The sequence below is a fragment of the Protopterus annectens genome, chromosome 4.part0 (assembly GCF_019279795.1).
Source record: "Protopterus annectens isolate FY-2018-M chromosome 4.part0, PAN1.0, whole genome shotgun sequence".
Lineage (NCBI taxonomy): Eukaryota > Metazoa > Chordata > Ceratodontiformes > Protopteridae > Protopterus > Protopterus annectens.
Genome location: NC_056733.1, coordinates 870505669 through 870525005, shown reverse-complemented (window position 1 = coordinate 870525005; position 19337 = coordinate 870505669). Strand labels below are relative to the sequence as shown.

Below are 19337 nucleotides of genomic sequence, written 5' to 3'. Positions count from 1 at the left end.
TCCACACATCCTCCATTACCGTAAAGTCTGGCCTTTTTATGTATTGAAGTCAAACTCCACCATTTTTACATGCATGACTACCTGACTGAATTTTACAAAATGGATTACAGTCATTTTGGGGGGTCACGAGCATTACTGTACTGTTTTAACAAATCACTTGCTGTTTGGCTGTGTAACTAGGTGTTTGTTTATTGCTTCTTGATGATTTTTTCAGCTTTGAAAAACATTTTCCATATTTTTTTTGTATATTATTTTGGTGCTATGGAGATACTCACTCACTTTTATGGAGTTCACACTTGATTATGGTCCTGTCTATCTAAGCTTTATGAAGCCAGCATGCTGTTGTTGTTGGTCTTTCGGCTTTTTCCTGGTAAGGGGTCGCCACAGCGGAACTCCGGTCCACTAATGATTGGCAGTAGATTTTTACGAAATGCTGAGGTGCCAGCTCGACGTCCAACCTTCAGCGAAGGCACGACCATTTACACATGCATGTCTTTCGAACGCTACCCAACCGCGGGGAGGACATGCAGACTCCACACAGAAGGTGCTCCCAAGCCAAGCCGAGAATCGAACGGGAGAACCTCTTGCTGTGAGGTAACAACGCTACCGCTGTACCGCAGCGGAATTATCTGAAGCCAGCATGTACGGGCTGTTTATTTTTATTTTCAGTTTTTCTGTTTACTGATATTAAAACCTATTAATTATCTAAAGTATTTTAAACATACTATGGTAACACAGATCCCGCTTTTACAGGGCTGTCTATAACTGTAAGTTTACGTATTAGAGGGGGTTCTTGTTAGGTTTCTTCCGTCCTGGTTGTTAAATTGGCATGTTTTTCTCCACATGTTACATCCTTGCCACTACATAGTGTTTAAGGACATTTTTTGCTTGGGTGCTGTATTCTGGATTGCCATATGTTTTTTTTTTTTGCCCTTCTGTGGACTATAGCAAGACTCCATGCTTTCAGATATTCAGCATGCCTCCACAGAAGTAATATCTGCCTCCAGTCCAGTGATCAGTCATTGGTGTTGATCTTGATGCCAAACAGGTGACCACGTAGCTTAACGACGTCTGTCTGGATGTTGTTATGGACATCATCAGTGGTCTACCTCAGAACCTTTGTTCAAAAAATAACTTGCGAAAACATTGTAAGCCTTGGTTTGTTCCCTAGATTTGCATACCTTAGAAACTGCCAGAAGAACCAAACAACAACCTTTCTTATATTAACAGCCTTTTGGTGGCTTCTGTTAACTTCATGGCACTTTAATTTGCTCATTGCAAGCTTCCTGAGATCCATATTTAAACCTATGACTCATACAGTGATCATGCTGTGCAGACATATTAAAAGTACTGAATTGATTTAAAATACCATACTGAAAATCATTAACAATAATGATATTTCGGGCTTTAGTAAGGAAAATAAAGCAATACTGAAGGAGAAAAAAATATGAGGTTACACCATAAAATAATAATAAACTGGACTTTGAATCTGACTTTCTGGCATATAGCTTTAGATGTGAATCTCTAGCAGAATTCCCAGGAAGTGTCCCAATGAGTTGTATGGAGAATAAACCAATAATATAGTGGTAAAAACTGATAGTATAAACCCACATACAGGAATCTTGGAATACATTCATTAGAGCGACCTAACTTACCTCGAACGACTATTAACACTGAGCCCCAATGTCGAATTTCTCAGTGGCGGTCGGAATGTCATACAACCCGCAGAATGTGACATTTCCGAATGCTGTAATACAAGCCATACCATGGGTCAAAAAGGAGGGGATAATATGCGTTTCGCTTAAATAGAGTTCGCAATTCTGAGAATTTGCCGCACTGTTTTCGAACATTTTCTGATCGGACATCCACCGCCCGATCAAATGAATGTATACCAGGAATCTTGACTAGCAGAATTCCGGAGAAGTGTCCAAAGCTGCTGGAGGGAAAAAACAATGATATAAGAGTTAAAATTATGAAGTCCACATACAGTAAACTTGACTCCGAATGTTATTCTGTGGTGGAAATTTGACAGATTGTGGAGCTTTACAGTTACAGTGCATTTGAACAACCATTCCAAATACTGAACATTGCTTTTGATTTGGGGTGGCACAGTGGGGTAGAGGTTAGCGTTGTTGCCTCACAGCAAGAAGTCCTCCGGTTCGATTCTCGGCTGGGGTGCCTTCTGTGCCGAGTCTGCATGTTCTCCCTATATTCGTGTGGGTTTCCTGCAGGTGCTCCTGTTTCTTCCCACATTCCAAAGACATGCAGTAGGTGGATTAGACACTCAAAATTGGCCCTAGGTTTCAGTGTGCTAGCAACCTGAGCTGCTGGAAGGTCCTCATTGCCTGATGTACCTCATGGTGTGTGAACGGGAAAGCAAGAGAGAGAGCTTTTGCATTGCTTTTGTGGCTTAAGAAACTGAATTCTCTTAATGCCAGCTTTGTGTGTGTGAATTTGTGGTACAGTGAGGACTGGGAATTTGCCCTTTCCCTGCTGTTGTGCGATCTCACAGAGTTGCTGTATATATAATTAGCATCCCATGTGAGAGATTCAGGAGGGCAGGACTTGCCCCTGCATAAAACAGTTTTGTGTATGTATATATATATATATATTTTTTGTGATATATGGTGTACCTCACAAGATCAAGTTAACACATGATCAAAACTTAACAGAATCGAGACCACCATGCCACAAATACATAATAATGAAAGCCAACGATACCGAAATCCAAAATGTTGCATATAGCAGAATAGCATACCTACATAGGAATTACTTACAGGAACATTGGTGGATGTTATGCATCATGCACTGTACCATAAACAGCCTAGTCATATATATATATATATATATATATATATATATATATATATGTAAACAAACACACGCAGACACACATATATGTATGTATATGTTCATATATACATGTTTGTATACATATATGTGTGTGTGTGAGCATGTGTGTGCATGTGGGAATACTATTTTAAGTTGACCCTACCTTAGCTGACATCTTTTTTATCAACAAAATTTGGTCAGCTACACAGATGGTCGACATTTTTGCAAGATCGCAGAAATCTGGGGGGTTGAAATATACCCTTTCCCAAACATTGTGTGATTTCTGAGTTAGTATGTGTAATTAATAGGGGTGTGGAGGAGTGAAGGGGGCTTGGCCCCTACAAAATATGATTTTTTTGTAATCTACATTTTGAGTTCTCTGAGATTGTTGCTCAACACATGCATAGTAGCTCTTGGAAGTTTTGTGATTGATTTTGTGAACATTGGTATTTCAGTGTTTCATTCAAATTCAGTGCACTTATATATATTTGTGTGCTGATGCCAACATTTATTACCATTAATGTATTTCTGTGATTCAGTGAAATAAAATTCATTGTAAAAAAGGAGAGGCCCAGTTATGAAGTATAGGAGTAAAAACACCAAGGCAAATGTCTAGAAAAAACGTAAACTCCTAATACTGCTAAAACCACACTGAAGGAGCAAAAAAAACCACTGTAAAATCCAGTATAAATGCTCTTTATTGTAAGTAAGCTCTTGCGCAACCAGCCCTGGTTGCTTCCTCAGACCAAAGATTACAAAAAAACTTCATCCCAAACTTTAAAAGCCTTGAATCCTGTGTCACATAACTATGTCCAAGTAATTAATTAATTAAATGAGTTAAAAGAACAAGTACATTCAAAATGCAAATACACTCAAAAAGCACAAAATTTCATTCAAGGCAATATATAAAAAAACAGCATATAATATAATGTAAAAGAAACATACAAAGAACATACATAAAAATACTATATATATTAGATATATATATATATATAAATAAATAACCTGCTATACTATCTAAAATACTAATACTACCCTATCTGTAAATCACTAATGAAACCGCTTACTTCCTAATATTCAAAAATACTGTATGTATAAATAAAGAAAAAACATCTAATGTATACTAATATTATATTATATTATATGTTGTTTAAACATAGTTTAACTATAAAAATGCTGGTATAACCCTATCTATAAATCACAAAATTAAGTAGCTTTCTTCCTAATCTTTCTACCTTTCAACACGGGTTTCAGAGATACATAATCATTTACCCCAGGTAGCTTAGGGGCTGCCTACATAAAAATCCATCTCAACTCCCTTTGTTCAGTTCTGTTATTTAAATCTCCCATCCTAGTGGTTTCAGTGACTGTCAATAATAGAAAAGTAAAAATAGTGATTCTCCCCTTGTTGTAACTTGTTTAGCCAGTGCATTGTTTAGTTTTTGCTATGTTGGAGTGAGCAGTACTTCTCTTTCTACCTGTTAATAGTATTTCAAAATTACATAATTCATGCATCACTTACTTTGTATTTACTTTGTAGTGATTTCTCTACTTATCCTAATCACATGCTATTTTATGTGGTGTTCAGAAATACATAAGCAAACAACCATTTTATCAGGTTCTCAAAATGTAAATGCCACAATGATGTTGCAACAAAATCTGGACGTATAGCAGTATACATATAATTCAGCCAGTTTCTACAGATTTGTCATTTTCTGTTTCAGAAAACTTGATTTGCCCTTGAGTGCAGTAGATGCAGCTGTAAACGGAGGCTTTGATTTGCAAGGTTATGCATTTGATGCTGCTCAGGAGCAGCTGCGTCATCCACGCATTGTCAGAGTGGGCCTCATTCAAAATCGCATTGTTCTTCCGACGGATGCACCGGTTGGAGAACAGGTAACTGCCACATATCAATCATATTGAGGGATGCAGATGTATTGTACTGTAATTAAAGCAACTGTGATATTTAGAGTGCAAATTGGTGTGAACTTTTGATGCTAATGAATGGTCCTGTGTACATCTAGAAACATGCCTCATATAGCATTTCTGTTACATAAATGTATAGAGTAAGAGGCGGAGTCAAACACACGAGTTGTACCACTGTTGGTGCTTACTGTATTAGTTTGTGCTTGTTTGAGACTCCTTCATTTTACCTTCTCTGTTCCTAGTAGGTAGCTATTGAGAAACTTCAGTACTACACATACATAGATTAAAGTTAGTAGCATTTTTGCTTTCGCTAGATCTTCACCCCCTCTCTTAGTCCTTCTTCACCTCAGGGGTGAGAACCAATCACATAAGCTGTCACACACAACTGTTGGTGTGTTCCAATGAATGACCCTGGCGCTAGCCATGCTGACTTGGGCATCCACATTAACGTTGGTAATCCTGCGGGTACACTGTGACTATAACATGTTCTTTTTAGATATAAATACAAATTACCTTTCACTGACATTTTGAATTGCTTCATATTCTGTGTCATAAACACAAAGCATTGCTGATCTACTTCAGCTTGAAAAATTCTGTTTGAAACACCTAGTTTTTGTTTTGTAAGAATTTGTTAACAGTTTATACCTTAAAATACAGTCGGACATTTGCTCTCTTACTCATCTTCCACATCTGGAAATAAGCTTAATGTCAACAGATTAAGCAAGGCAGATCCCAGCCACGTAGTCACACCCATCTTATAGAATCGCCAAGAATGAGGAAAAAGGCACTGACCAGCATAACATGGAGGGCCTCGCTAATGCATTCCTCTGGCTCCATCTTCTTATTCTTCTAGGCCAAACCAGTTTTCCAAGGAATACCCCTTGTAGATTGAGGAGGGTGATAGAGAGCAGACACTGATGCCTTTCCAGCTTGTGTTTAAAAGTTTCTAAAGAGCAGTAGCCAGGTAAATGGGTTCTCCTACCTTTTCTATGCCTTTCTGCTCTGGTCACCAGTATTCCAGTGTGTAGCTGAAAACAGCCACAAATATTTAAATCAATGAGTAAAATGCAAATATTGAATAGTGATCCTCACTGAATACCAGTCTGCAATGCACTCCAGATGTCTGATTTCCTGTTGGCAGTCACACCGTGTAACAACATGTGCCAGGGCAGCCATCCTCCTTACCCTGTCCTTGCTGCAGTTCTGCCAAGGAGGATATCGTTATGTGTTCAGCAGTCATAGTCCTATTTTATATGACCATGATTAGGATAGCAGATGTTCATTCTCATTAATGCAGTAGTGAGTTGCATTCTGCCTAGGCCAGCTTCGCAAAGCTCTTGCTCCCTCCTACTTCTTCACTCTGACTGCTGATTGGATAGACCAGAGGAGGGAAATTAGCAGTCAGAGTGGAGAGAGATTTTTAGTACTTTCTTGCTGCCTCGAGAGGAAGTAGCTCTGAGGTTCCACAGGAGTGACAATTGGACTTGAAGCTTAGTTCTGGAAGAAAAGTCCCCTTTGGGGAGCCTTTCTACTCGGATTTTGCTGCCTTAAATATATATATTTTATTTACTGATGAAACATGGTATTTCCCCTTTGAGGAAACTTGGATTTTTTTTTCAATATTGGAAGTTTCCTGTTAGGGGCTGCTGTTCTTAACTAAGGGCTTATTTTTAGGGGCTATTTTTGTGGTAAAAGTGTACTGCTGTTATAAACTTTTAGTATGTTTGTGTGAAACTGTGGATTAGAAAGTGTTTTAAATGGGCAGAGGAATGTAACTGGTACTTGTTTACATTTCACGACAACTTACCTGTTATTTTTTTCTGTCAGAGTGTATTATGTGGTGCTGCCACTTATCCTGAAAGGATTTTGTGGGTTGTGCTTATGCCTTTACTAATAAGGAGACTGTGTGGATAAGTGTAAGTGTGTGTGTGTGTGTGTGTGTGTGTGTGTGTGTGTGTGTGTGTGTGTGTGTGTGTGTGTGTGTGTGTGTGTGTGTCTGTGTGTGTGCACGTGTATGTGTGTGTGTGCAGAGTCGGCGCCACCATTAAGGTGAATTAGGAATTTCCCTAGGGCGCAGATCACGAGGGGGCACAGCCGGGCAGCTTGTAATACCTCTCTAATTTAGTGTAGCGAGTATTCACAGAACTCGGAGCAGCGTGCATGCATACTTGAGTTCCGCTTTAACAACAACAACAAAAAACCTCCCACACCTTACAGTCCATATTAACTAGAGAGACTATAGGGATCCAAGTCCAATTGGACTGTTTAGTCAACAGTCACATACGTGAAGTGGCTGCTGATTAGTCCTATTGCTCTTGTAGTCTCTTCCTGCTCTTTGCGTTGGGTAAAGCAATGAGCGAGAGTGAGAGAGCAGCAGTGGAGTCTCCTTCTGAGGCGTTAATTTTTTTACTGCTAATTCAAAACTAATCCACAGTGACAGCAGATGGTTTCTTTTCAGGTAAGTGTGAAAAAAAATAATGGGTTCTTCTGACTGTTTTTTTTTTTTTTTTTTTTTCAGCAGGGCCAACCAGATATACATATTACATGTTTTTTTCCTGGCAAGGTCAACCAGATATTTTCTGTAATTTTTTTTCTTGGAAGGGTTGACCAAATAATTTATGTATTTAATGATTTATTATTTTTAACAGGATCAGCCAGATACTGTTTAAAATGAAAAGTTGACTGGTTACATATTTGTTCTTTGTTTCTAACATCCTGGGCCTGGAGTTTGGCAGGGTCAACCAGATCACAGTAGAAGACGAAATTTGCAGTGGGCTGGCTGTTTTGGAGGCAGTTTGTGATTTTCTAACACTCCTGGCATGGTCAACCATATACTAGTAGTAGGTAAGGTTAGCTAGTGTGTGTGTTTTGGGGCTGTTGATGACTTTTTTTTTTTTTTTAATAAACTATCCTGGCAGATACTAGGGATACAATATGTTTTGGGGACTATTGATTTTTTTTTTTGGTAATACACTGGCGTGGTCTATGCTGGCAAGGTTGACCAGGTACTGGCGATGCAGTTTTTTTGGGGACTGTTGTTTTTTTTTTTATACTGTAATATACTGTCTGGCGTGATCAACCAGATATAAGTGGGCTGTGTGTTTCGGGGGCTGTTGATGACTTTCTTTACTATTATTACTATTGTTATTATTATTATTTTATATATATATATATATATATATATATATATATATATTATATATATATATTTATTTTTTATTTAATATCATGGCAGGACTCAGAGAGATACTAGGTCTGACTAGGGAGCCGTTTGAGGATGTCATGTTTTTCTAACCTAATATCGTTTTGTAGGGGCAATCAAGATAAATAGAACTGTTTGTCAATGTTTTGATGTTGAAACAAACTGTACTCTTGCATGAGTACAGTGTGTATTGGTGAACTGAAGTAAGATCACGTACAAGTTCTTGGCTATGTGATGTGAAAGAAATACAGTAATGTAACCGTGGCCTTTTATTTTCATTATTTAAAAAATTGTAGGCTCAAAGCATATTCTCTGGGTAGGCAGTTGAAATGGGGGCCATGCCTATTAGCAAACAGAATGACTGTTTCTTTTATCTGTAATTTCAATTAAAAAAGTAACTTATTTGTAAAACAAGGGACGCACTAATAAGTTTTGCCTAGGGCACAAAATAACCTAGCACCGGCACCGTGTGCGTGTGTGTGTGTTTGTGTGTGTGTGTGTGTTTTGTGTGTGTTTTGTGTGTGCATGTGTGTGTGTGTGTGTGTGTGTGTGTGTGTGTGTGTGTGTGTGTGTGTGCATGTGCATTCAGACCTCTTCCAAGGCTGCAGCATGGATACTTCTTCCGGTCCGGCTGGCTCTTCTCCCACTGTTCCTAAAAAGAAGAAACAACTAAATAGAGAGCTCCTGCTTCCACTGCTGGCTCAGACATTTCCTAAGCCGAATGTGGATGAACCTGCAGTGGCCAACCATTGTTACTCAGACCATTCACTTTCGTTGCTAGGTTCCTCTGGTGTAGTCCTTTCAGCCACCATTGACCAGGGGTCAGCAAGTCCTCTTAGGCTGTTTCATTGTCCATTGTAGGCATGGGAGAACTGTCTTCTTTGGGTCAAGGGGCCACTCCAGGAAATGCTTTGTGGTTCATCCAGGGAAGCAGACCTGTTGATAGGGCTGAACTGCTTTCTCTGAGTTGGTCCTCTGATAGGGGCGATCTCAAAAGAAAAAAACTGAAATTTAGTCATTGTTCATCTGAAGACATGGTGTCTATTAGAAAAGATGATTTTTCTCATCTTGGACAGACACTGGCTGTAAATCCTGGGGTCCACAAATCCTTAACCAAGAGCTTTGTCTCTAAAGAAATACCTGAGGAAATCCTGGCAGGATTCTGACATAGATACAGGGCTTCCCCCATAGATTTTCAAGCCCATTACTAAGATACAGAGGAAACTTGCTCCTATCCACCTCCTTTGGAGGAATTCTTTTTCTGTCGGACTATTTCCAGGATGAATGAAATATTTTTTTCTAGGAACAGGTGGATGTTATCACTGAACTGAAGAGCTATTATTATATGGTACAAATAGATTTACCCATTCTACATCCATTCCTTCCATTTTGCATGTTTTGGAGGATGTGTTTAATGCTGCTTGTTATAATCCTAACTTCTAACCTTCAGTCCCCCAAAAAGACAGAATTAATAAAGTATCTCAGAATAACAATGAATATCTTTCTTTTTCTAACGTTTTAAAATTACATCCACACATGCATTCAGTATGCAGATGATTCAACTCTCATCTGTACTGCTGAATCTCCAGCTGAACTTCATTCGTCCACCCAAAAAGTCTTTACAGCAGCTGAAAATTGGTTCCAACATATCTGACTCCTCCTTAGTCCCAAAAAAACCAAATTACTACTCTTTTCTCCAACCCTTAAAACTGCTCCTTTTTCCTTTTCTATTGTCTCTAACAATGGCACCATCATAACACCTGACTGTTCCACCAAACTACTAGGGTTTACAATAGATAATCAACTTAACTTTGATACCTACATTAACCTAACCTGCAAAACTGTTATTAAAAAGATAGGTGCCCTCTATAGACTTAAACCCTTTCTGACAGCAGCTACCAGGGTGTCTCTAGCTCAAACTCATCTCATCTCTTCATTAATGTATGCCTCTCCATCTTTTATCAACCCATTGAAATCTAACCTTCAGAAACCAACCACATCCTACCATAGCATTGCCAGGTTTGCCACAGGCTCCCCATTTCGTACCCATCATTGTGTTAATCTCAAAAAAATTGGCTGGCTGGAACTTCAAAATCTTATTCTTCTACATCAATTAGTTATCACACAAAAAAATCTCTATTTCCCTACTAATACACCCATACTCAACAACCTTCTTGCCCCATACAGGAATCTTACTTCCCTTCGCTCAGCTAACAAACTGTTAGTAGCTTCTCTCAAATCACACAATAAATCTGGTGACTCCTTGTTCACAAATGTTATTGGTTCACACTGGAATAAACTTCCCACTGAGCTGACTTCTTTAGTCTCATCAAAACTTTTTAAGAAACAATTAAAGAAATACTTTAAATCTCACTGGCTTTGCCCTTGCTCAAATCCTGACTGACCCCAGCATCTAACTTCCATTATAGTTCTCTCCTTAGCCTGTTGCTATACATCCATTCTTTACCACTATCTCTCTCATTATTCCTACTTCTCCTTTGCAGCTTACCTGGTATCCTCTTGGATATTACTATCCCTATAATGTCACTTTCTCTTTTACAGTACATATATTACTGCAAACTGTTATCTCACCTTCTATTGAACCCTTGTATTTGCTTCCTTTTGTAGAAGTCTAGGCATTAAATCTGTTTTTCTCTGGCAGAAAATGTTGATTATATTTGTAAATATTGTAAATAATGTATTAGACTCGATGTTTGTTTTACTTTTTTTTTTCATTCCAATTCCTGCTTCTCTAAAGAGTATGGGATTGGGGATCCTCGTGACATTTCTTTCTGTTTTTTTTTCTGTTCAAATTGATACTGTTCTGTAAATTGTTTACTTTTACATTAGTTCTGTAGTTACTTACATGCCAGTCTCTTACTGTGCTGTTTTATGTACTAGTATATAGTGGAGCTTTTCTCCTCGGGCCTCTGCTGAAAATGGACATGTATCCAGCCAGACTAGCCCGGTCAACAAATGTAAAATAAATAAATAAAAAATACATGCTGCTAGATAATAGGCAAGATTTAGTGGTATTAAAAAGAGTTTGTGTTTTTCTGTCATATTGCTTTTACTATATTTTAGATGGTTTGTACTGAGTTGGTATGCCCAATAAAGTGGCCAATTGATATGCCTGCCTGGGTATGTAAGCTACTTATGGATATGTAACTTTATTCTGATGAAGTCTCTGATTTTTATGAGATGAAAGCTCTTAATATTCATTACATCGTTTTGGCTTGGTCCTTGGTGTGTTTTGTTTTGTTTGTTTGTTTTGTGGTTGATTTACACACCTTACAACCATTTTGTTCTACCCCGCAGTTGTCAGAGTCCTCCCAACTTCTTGATGCCTTAGGCCTCAATAGCTCATGTCCAGTCTCTGCCTAGGATCCAAATTGGGCTGCATCTCAGGAGGAACTTCTGTAGGGGTCCTCGGACCCCAGGATATCTTCTTTGTGACCATACTTAGCATTGGCATTCAAGGTATTTGAGAAGATCCTCTCCCATTTGTGAGAGGAGGGTGACCTGTTCACAGTGAGATCTACCCAGAGCCCATGCTGTATCCAGATTAAATCTAGTTCAAACCTTGGAATTCATTGGATGCCACTTGGGCACTACCTCTCAAATTGCCAAACTTCTTGCAGCCAGACTATCTTTTCTGCACCTGCAGGCTTTGCAGGATGTTCTTCATATTGATTGCTGCTACAGTAGCCTAAGTTATATGGATTATGTCCTGCACAGGAGATAACAGCCAGCCAGCTTCCAGAGCTTCAGAGCACCTTCCATGCCCCCAAACCCTTAGTCAGGGACACCAGATAGCACTGGACTAGAAGAATTGTAATGTCTATTACTACTTTCACTGGTTGAAGGGAACAAGAAAGATGTTCATCATATTGAGCATTATTGCAGTAGCCTTAGCTGTATGGGTTATATCCTGCTAAGGCTATAACAGACAGATGGCTTCCAAAGCTTCAGGGCACCTTCCACATGCCCAGACTGTCAGTCACCTCATGATGAGCTGACTAAAATGGCAAAATTGGTCAAAAATCCTTCAGAGTTTCCTAACATAGAAAAGAGTGCTCCTCTGTGGGCTTTTGAAGATTGGCAGTCAGCTTGTGCTGTTCCTTTGCTTGGCAAAAGTTCCCTTGGTGGGGGGGGGGGCTTCCACATTAAAACAGTGTTGTTTTATTGTATTTGCTTGTTTAGAAAAACTATTTTTAAGCTAGGAGTTAGTGTTTTAACGGACTTGTACTGCCAATCCCTAATTAAACTGCACTGGTTAGAATTTCCAAACCTTCTACGCTACCACCAACTGATCATAGCCCATCAAATTATTTTTCATCCAGGGAAGAGCCCTGGCATAGCTGACATGCTAAACTTTCACAACCCCAAAAGGGAACTACGTTCAAGTAACAAAAAACGGATTGAAATCAACCCATGCAATAACAGCGCTGGGGAGGCCCTATTCTGTTATGATGTTGCTAATGTGTGGAACACCCTCCCACCTGAACTCAGGCTACAAAGTCACACAAGCACCTTCAAGGGCCTTCTTAATTCACACCTCTATACTAACCCTCTTTGTAACTGCAAAGGCCCCCCCTTGAAGACCCATTACTCCATATAAGTGACCCACTGTATGCCTCCATTGCATACACTATATTCTCACCTGATACACTCACTAAATATTTATTTTTTTTGTTGTTGTAAATATTGCAAATAGGGGTTCTACTCATGAGTATCTTATTGTTTGAGTATCTTGTTGTTTTACAAAATTGTTCTTGTACTTCTTTGTTTCTCTTACCTTGTATACCAGTTTTTTATTGTTATCTAAACCATGTAAGTACTCTGTTAAGTTCCTTGGAGCTTTTCTCCCCAGGACTCCACTGAAAACGGACACTTTGTGTCCAGTTGGATTTATCGTGGTAAAATAATGTTAAAATAAATAAAATTGTACCATTGTACCACACCTCTTGTTCTGTCTGCTTTAGAGGATGTGTGTTACTGCCTACAGTACCATTGTACCACGCCTCTTGTTCTGTCTGCTTTAGGGGATGTGTGTTACTGCCTACAGTACCATTGTACCACACCTCTTGTTTTGTCTGCTTTAGAGGGTGTGTGTTACTGCCTACAGTACCATTGTACGACACCTCTTGTTCTGTTTGCTTTAGAGGGTGTGTGTTACTGCCTACAGTGCCATTGTACCACGCCTCTTGTTCTGTCTGCTTTAGAGGATGTGTGTTACTGCCTACAGTTCCATTTTACCACTCCTCTTGTTCTGTCTGCTTTAGAGGATGTGTGTTACTGCCTACAGTTCCATTGTACCACGCCTCTTGTTCTGTCTGCTTTAGAGGATGTGTGTTACTGCCTACAGTTCCATTGTGCCACGCCTCTTGTTCTGTCTGCTTTAGAGGGTGTGTGTTACTGCCTACAGTTCCATTGTACAACGCCTCTTGTTCTGTCTGCTTTAGAGGGTGTGTGTTACTGCCTACAGTTCCATTGTACCACACCTCTTGTGCTGTCTGCTTTAGAGGGTGTGTGTTACTGCCTACAGTTCCATTGTACCACACCTCTTGTTCTGTCTGCTTTAGAGGGTGTGTGTTACTGCCTACAGTTCCATTGTACAACGCCTCTTGTTCTGTCTGCTTTAGAGGGTGTGTGTTACTGCCTACAGTTCCATTGTACCACGCCTCTTGTTCTTTCTGCTGTAGAGGGTGTGTGTTACTGCCTACAGTTCCATTGTACCACGCCTCTTGTTCTGTCTGCTTTAGAGGGTGTGTGTTACTGCCTACAGTTCCATTGTACAACGCCTCTTGTTCTGTCTGCTTTAGAGGGTGTGTGTTACTGCCTACTGTTCCATTGTACCACACCTCTTGTTCTGTCTGCTTTAGAGGGTGTGTGTTACTGCCTACAGTTCCATTGTACCACGCCTCTTGTTCTGTCTGCTTTAGAGGGTGTGTGTTACTGCCTACAGTTCCATTGTACCACGCCTCTTGTTCTTTCTGCTGTAGAGGGTGTGTGTTACTGCCTACAGTTCCATTGTACCACGCCTCTTGTTCTGTCTGCTTTAGAGGGTGTGTGTTACTGCCTGCAGTTTTCCTCATAGTTAGCCTGCTGCCCCTAATAAGGCAGATAGGATGTATAAACATGATCCATCAGCTGTAGCTTTAATTTTTTCTGAGGAATGTTTTATCTGCAGTTTCTTCTTATGAGGAAAATATCTGTTTTAAATAACTTAGTTTCTTCTGTTGCATGGGTTACTACTCATTGTTTACAGTGTGTGTATGACTTTGTTGATACTTTTTCCAAGACTATGGCCACTGGTACTGTGTTGAGGAGGTTTGCATGGCTGCATTCATAGACCCTCCCAAATGATGTTTAAAATGAGATTTAAATTCTCCCTTGAACAGAGATTTAGTGTTTGGCCCCTCTGCTGGGAAGTGATCAAAAGTGTGATAAAAGGGGCTTGCTGATACAGAGAATCCCTATGATTTTTCAACACTTCTTTTCCAAACTGTCCAGTGGGTTTTCTATCTTCTTACCCTGTTGTGGTAAAAAAAAAAAACAGAATAAGCAGACAGAACAAAATACAGGTAAATAGCTGTCAAAGAAGAAATGGCAAGGGCGTTCCAAAAGGAAGTCTCAAACCTTCCAAAGCCAAGTACAATCCAAGAAGTCTGAATGACTGTTCAAGAGACACCATGGCCCTTTTTTTCTTCCAGGAAGTCTGAATCTCCATTTCCTTTCTAGCCAGTCTTATCAGGTTTGTCTTTCTATGAGGTGGAGATTAAAATCTGGTATTAGGAGGTCACCCTTGTAAACAAGAGGAGAAAAAAATCACAGGGCTTTAGTCATTTTGGCATCTGAAATATTTCCAGGCACCAACCCATCTTTATTCTTTATTATTCTTAATGGTTTGCAAACTAGCTTCCTTTCCAGAATTCTTTTGCCATATGCTGTGCATCAGATAAACAGACCGAGGTTTCAGTTTTAAAAGATTTTTTTGTGAGAAAATTGTCATAGTTCTTTTATTTTCTTAAGTTTATATTTGGCCACTGGCTACATTCAATCTGCATGTCTCTTCAGACTAGTCCGTTTATTTGTCTTTATCAGACAGCTGTGCATTTCCTTTGAACCCCTCCCTAGCCCTTGGCATTTGTATCACTTTGTCCTTCCAGTTTTCCTGTTGTTGATTGCTCTATTACTGTTTATAGTTTTTTTGAGAAGTGCTGTTTCACTGGTGCATTGTTTGTTAGTTTTTGTCATGTCTGGCATGCATATTTTGTAATTTTTCTTAATTAAGAGGAAACTTTATAGTCTGGCAGTTGGTGTAGATGGTTATGGCAGTGAGTTGTAATTTCTGGAGTACAGGGTTTGATTCCCTCAGCCTTCATTTTTAGCCGGCCTTAGGCATAGGCCAGCTAGGTGGCCCCCTAGGGCACTTCTCTAACAGGGGCGCTTTTTCAGTAATCTGGATGGGGTAGGTAGACCAGGATGGGGGTCCTGAGTGGTGTGGGGGGTGCTGTGGAGACATTTTGCCTAGGGCACCAGTTGACTAAAGGCCGGCCCTGCCTTCATTTACCTACTTTATGACCTTGAGCTAATCACTTAACCAGAGATTGTTCCTGGGTTGCACCTAGAAAGGGTGCATTCAGTGGGCCTGCCTGGTTAACAAACAATTATTATTATTATTATTATTATTATTATTATTATTATTATTAATGCTTCCAAAAAAGTGTGGTCTGCCCATGTCAGACATTCTTTATGTGCATTTTGTTTAGGGAAGAACACTTCACTGTTGAATGTGATATTTGTGCAACGTGAACTCTGCCAACTGTTAAGGCTGTGAAAAAGAACTTGCCTGTTGTACAAGTTAAAAGATGGCTCTGAATCTACTTTTTATGGGGATTCGATTTTGAGTGCTTCTTGGTTTACCCTGTTAACCTCTAGGATCATGCTCATACCTTCCAAATATGATGCTGGCATTTGTAAATGTAAGAGACTGGGGAAAACTAAAAAGGAAACAGTATTAGGCTAATACAGCTGATAATGATAGATTCTTCTCCAGGACAGGGGACAAGCTGCAAAGAAATTTAAAGTAGAAGAGTCTTCAGTACATTCTGCTTTTGGTGGATCAAAAATTTTAGTTAAAATGTTTTGTGAAAAGTCGTCCATTAAACTTGCTAGAGTAATTTGTTTTCTTTCAGTTTGAGGTACACCACTATTCTTCCTACAGACCATATTTTGCAAGATCCTTCAGAAGTCCATTCCAGTTATTGAATTTGACCATGATACGATGATAAAGGTCTTTACATGTTTCTTCCCCTTTTTTACTGGGGGTGGACAGAAATACTATTTCTTGGCCTACCTGTTTGGCCAGGCCATACCAGTTCTCTTTACCAGTCCTCGTGCAGATATCAGCCCTGATGAGGTTAGATTCAAACTAGTATGGCCGATGTTGATATAAATAAATGTATCAGCTTTGGCTATTGTTTTGATGCCTGTATCACAGCCTTTGGAGTTGATGCCTTTTAGGCATCCTTTGCTACCAATGTTAATGGCATTGACACTGATGCGTTAAGCACTAAGAGTATTTTTTGGCTTAGACTTGGCCTTTTGGGGTCAGTTTCTGTACTGGAGGTATCTGGTCTGTTGATGATGACACTGGAGGATTGACTTTCCAGCTTGGAGGATTGAGACTGTTAAAGTCAGCCCTGGGTTTGATTGTTATTTTGGTCCTGTTGTTTAAGTTAAAACAATAGGGGGTTGAGCTTGGTACCAGTGTGTTCAGTGTCAACATTAGCCTGGAGTGGCTTCAGCTTGTGTATCGGGACGGGGTCTAACATCTGCAAGTTTGGAGTCAACGTCAGTGTTGGCAGTGACATTGCAGATATTCCTGCATTTACCATCCTCTGCACCTGTTCCAGCTATAATTTCATCTTCACCTAGGGACACTTTTTTGTGTCTTTGACTAGCACTTTAGACATCCACCATATTTTCATTCAGCAGGGTAGAGGGACTGGAGGACCTCTGCATGATCAGTGATGGGTGGCTGGATCATTACAGGCTTCTTCACCATCCCCAGGCCTGCCACTTCTGAGGCATGAAGGAGAGCATTAGTGCAAGAGATTTGGAATCTCCTCAAGACCCCCCCCCCAACACAGTCAACAAGGATGAGTCTTTTTTCTCTCCAGCATCACTCAAATGATCCCAAGTTTGGGGAGGTTCTTGAGATGATGTAGCAGAGTGGGAGATAGGTCTTAATCCTCATAACTTCTCCTCAAAAGCTCTTGCATGAGGCTGTCTTGTTCCCTCAACCTTCTTGCTAGCTGCTGTCTTACTTTGACAAGGTGATATGTTTATAATTAAGACCACATGAGAAAAATCCTTGTATTATGACACCTGTCCCAAGGATGGTGAACATGATCCTCCAGTTTCCAAAGACTGGTCTTAATGGACAGAGTCTCCCAAACCAGATTCCATTGTTGCTGTCGCAGCCCTTAAATAATCCTGCTGTGCAGAGTCCTGCTTTCCATCTCCAAGATAAAGACTCTGGGGCCATGGAGAGGTTTGCCTAATGCATTATGCACCCGTCATATTTTCTTTGAGGGCAATAAACTGCTTGCATTACATGCTGATATTCCATCAGGAGCTAGATGCTAAATTGAGCCAGCCAGATGGCAACCATAGCATCTGTTATGACCTTACCATGATCTTTTTCATAGCAAATGTGCTTGCTTTCATGTCAGGCTGTGCCTCGCTAATTTGATCAAGGGCATCAAGGTGACTTTTCTTAATGCAGCCTTTGAAGGGTAGTCGGTTTAGTGAAGAATCATCTGGTGAACACAAAAAGGGAGGATAAAACTTGGAATCACCTGGACACCACTGGAAAGGAGGGCAAGACCCAAGCTGAACAGTGCACTTTATTGAGGATGCAACAAGATTGGTGAATCAGCTGTGGTTTCAATGGCCAGCTGCACTAAAACAAACAGAGGTCATATGAAAGGAAATTTGAGGCTGTGGTAACTTTCTGAACAGTTAACAGCACAGATGTAAGAACAGTCCCCAGCAGCAGGGGATTGTATTCAGGGAGACACCAGTCTAACCTTTGAGGCCTTGCCTGACTGTCCCATTCTGGAGGCAGTCAGAAGGGCTGTTTTTCCTCTCACTTGGTTGCATGGCTGACCATTAAATGAATAAGGATGCTGATGTCCAAATGCTATATGATTCCCTTCCATAGACCATCCTAGTCCCAGTCTCTCACCTGCAGACATCCCATTCCATTAAAGAGTAAGGCAGACCTAGTTCTCTGGCAAAGAGTGGTAATGTCCTGAGTGCAACCCAAATCACCCTAGTTTGAATATCACTCAGGTGCTGGTTAAGCCAAGTGGGGAAGGTGGGAGTGAATGGCTTAAATCCTTCACCCCTCCCCCCTTACTTACAGGAGGGAGAGGTATTTCCAGCTGGCTAATTTCCAGCAAGCAAGCAGAAGCCAGAACTAGGGACATGAACTTGGCACTACCAAGCTGGTGATAGCAGCCCTCTTCAGTGAATTTGTGGAAACATGCTGTGATCATATAGGGTAGTGCCGTCTGTGCCAGGGAGAGTAGAGCAGTGCATGTGTAATATATGCCAGCATAGCTAGCTGGAATTTTGTAAAGAATTTTATGTCATTTGACTATCACACTGATTTGTACAGATGCTTGTGAAAAATGAATTTGAAAGTTGTTTGTGTTAAAAATGCATCAACAGTTGGTCCTGCTGGACAGAAAATAGATATACATGTAAGTCAGACAGTATTATTATAACTGATTAAATGTATATGTTTTAACAGAGGATTCTGAAAGGGAAGAGGTTAATCCCTGTTCAGCTAATTTTGAAAAATAGGTTAAAAATTAAATAGGTTGGTTTAGACCATAAAGATTTTATCTTATAGGTCTGATTGCAGCCATTGACAAAAATGTCTGGGAAAACCAGGACTAGGAGTCTTACTGTATTGTCTTCAGAGGTGAACTAATTGCTACCCTGGAAGGGTGGAAGTTTTGAAATTGTTTTATAGCTTTCAGATGCTGCAACAGATCTTAGCAAAGCTCTGGGTGTGTAGTGTACCAGAGTCAGGTATCCAGATGTGATGTAATTCTATAACCAGCACTGAAATTATTTTTTAGTTATCTGTGAGAGATATTCTGAAACTCTCGTAGCAGCACTTTGGAACCTGTCAGGAAAGATCTCTCACAGATGTCGCACACAACCTCACACCTCATCTTGCCTTGTTGTAGTAAGCAGCTCAACACTCATCATCTTGCACTGGTTTAGTAAGTAACCAGGTAACAGTAATTCTTTAGTCAGGCAGGAAAATATAGTGAGATTAGTTAAGTATTGT

The 19337-nt window shown here is 40.0% G+C and overlaps 1 protein-coding gene across 2 annotated transcripts in view; it reads left to right on the top strand.

Moving 5' to 3' along the window:
* The window catches only part of UPB1 (beta-ureidopropionase 1), a 1115631-nt gene that overhangs the window by 143407 nt on the left and 952887 nt on the right, over window positions 1–19337 (top strand). For both annotated transcript variants that reach the window (XM_044068825.1, XM_044068826.1), the window contains exon 2: window positions 4557–4728. In XM_044068825.1, coding sequence (XP_043924760.1) covers window positions 4557–4728 — 172 coding nt within the window. The remainder of the gene's footprint in view (window positions 1–4556; window positions 4729–19337) is intronic.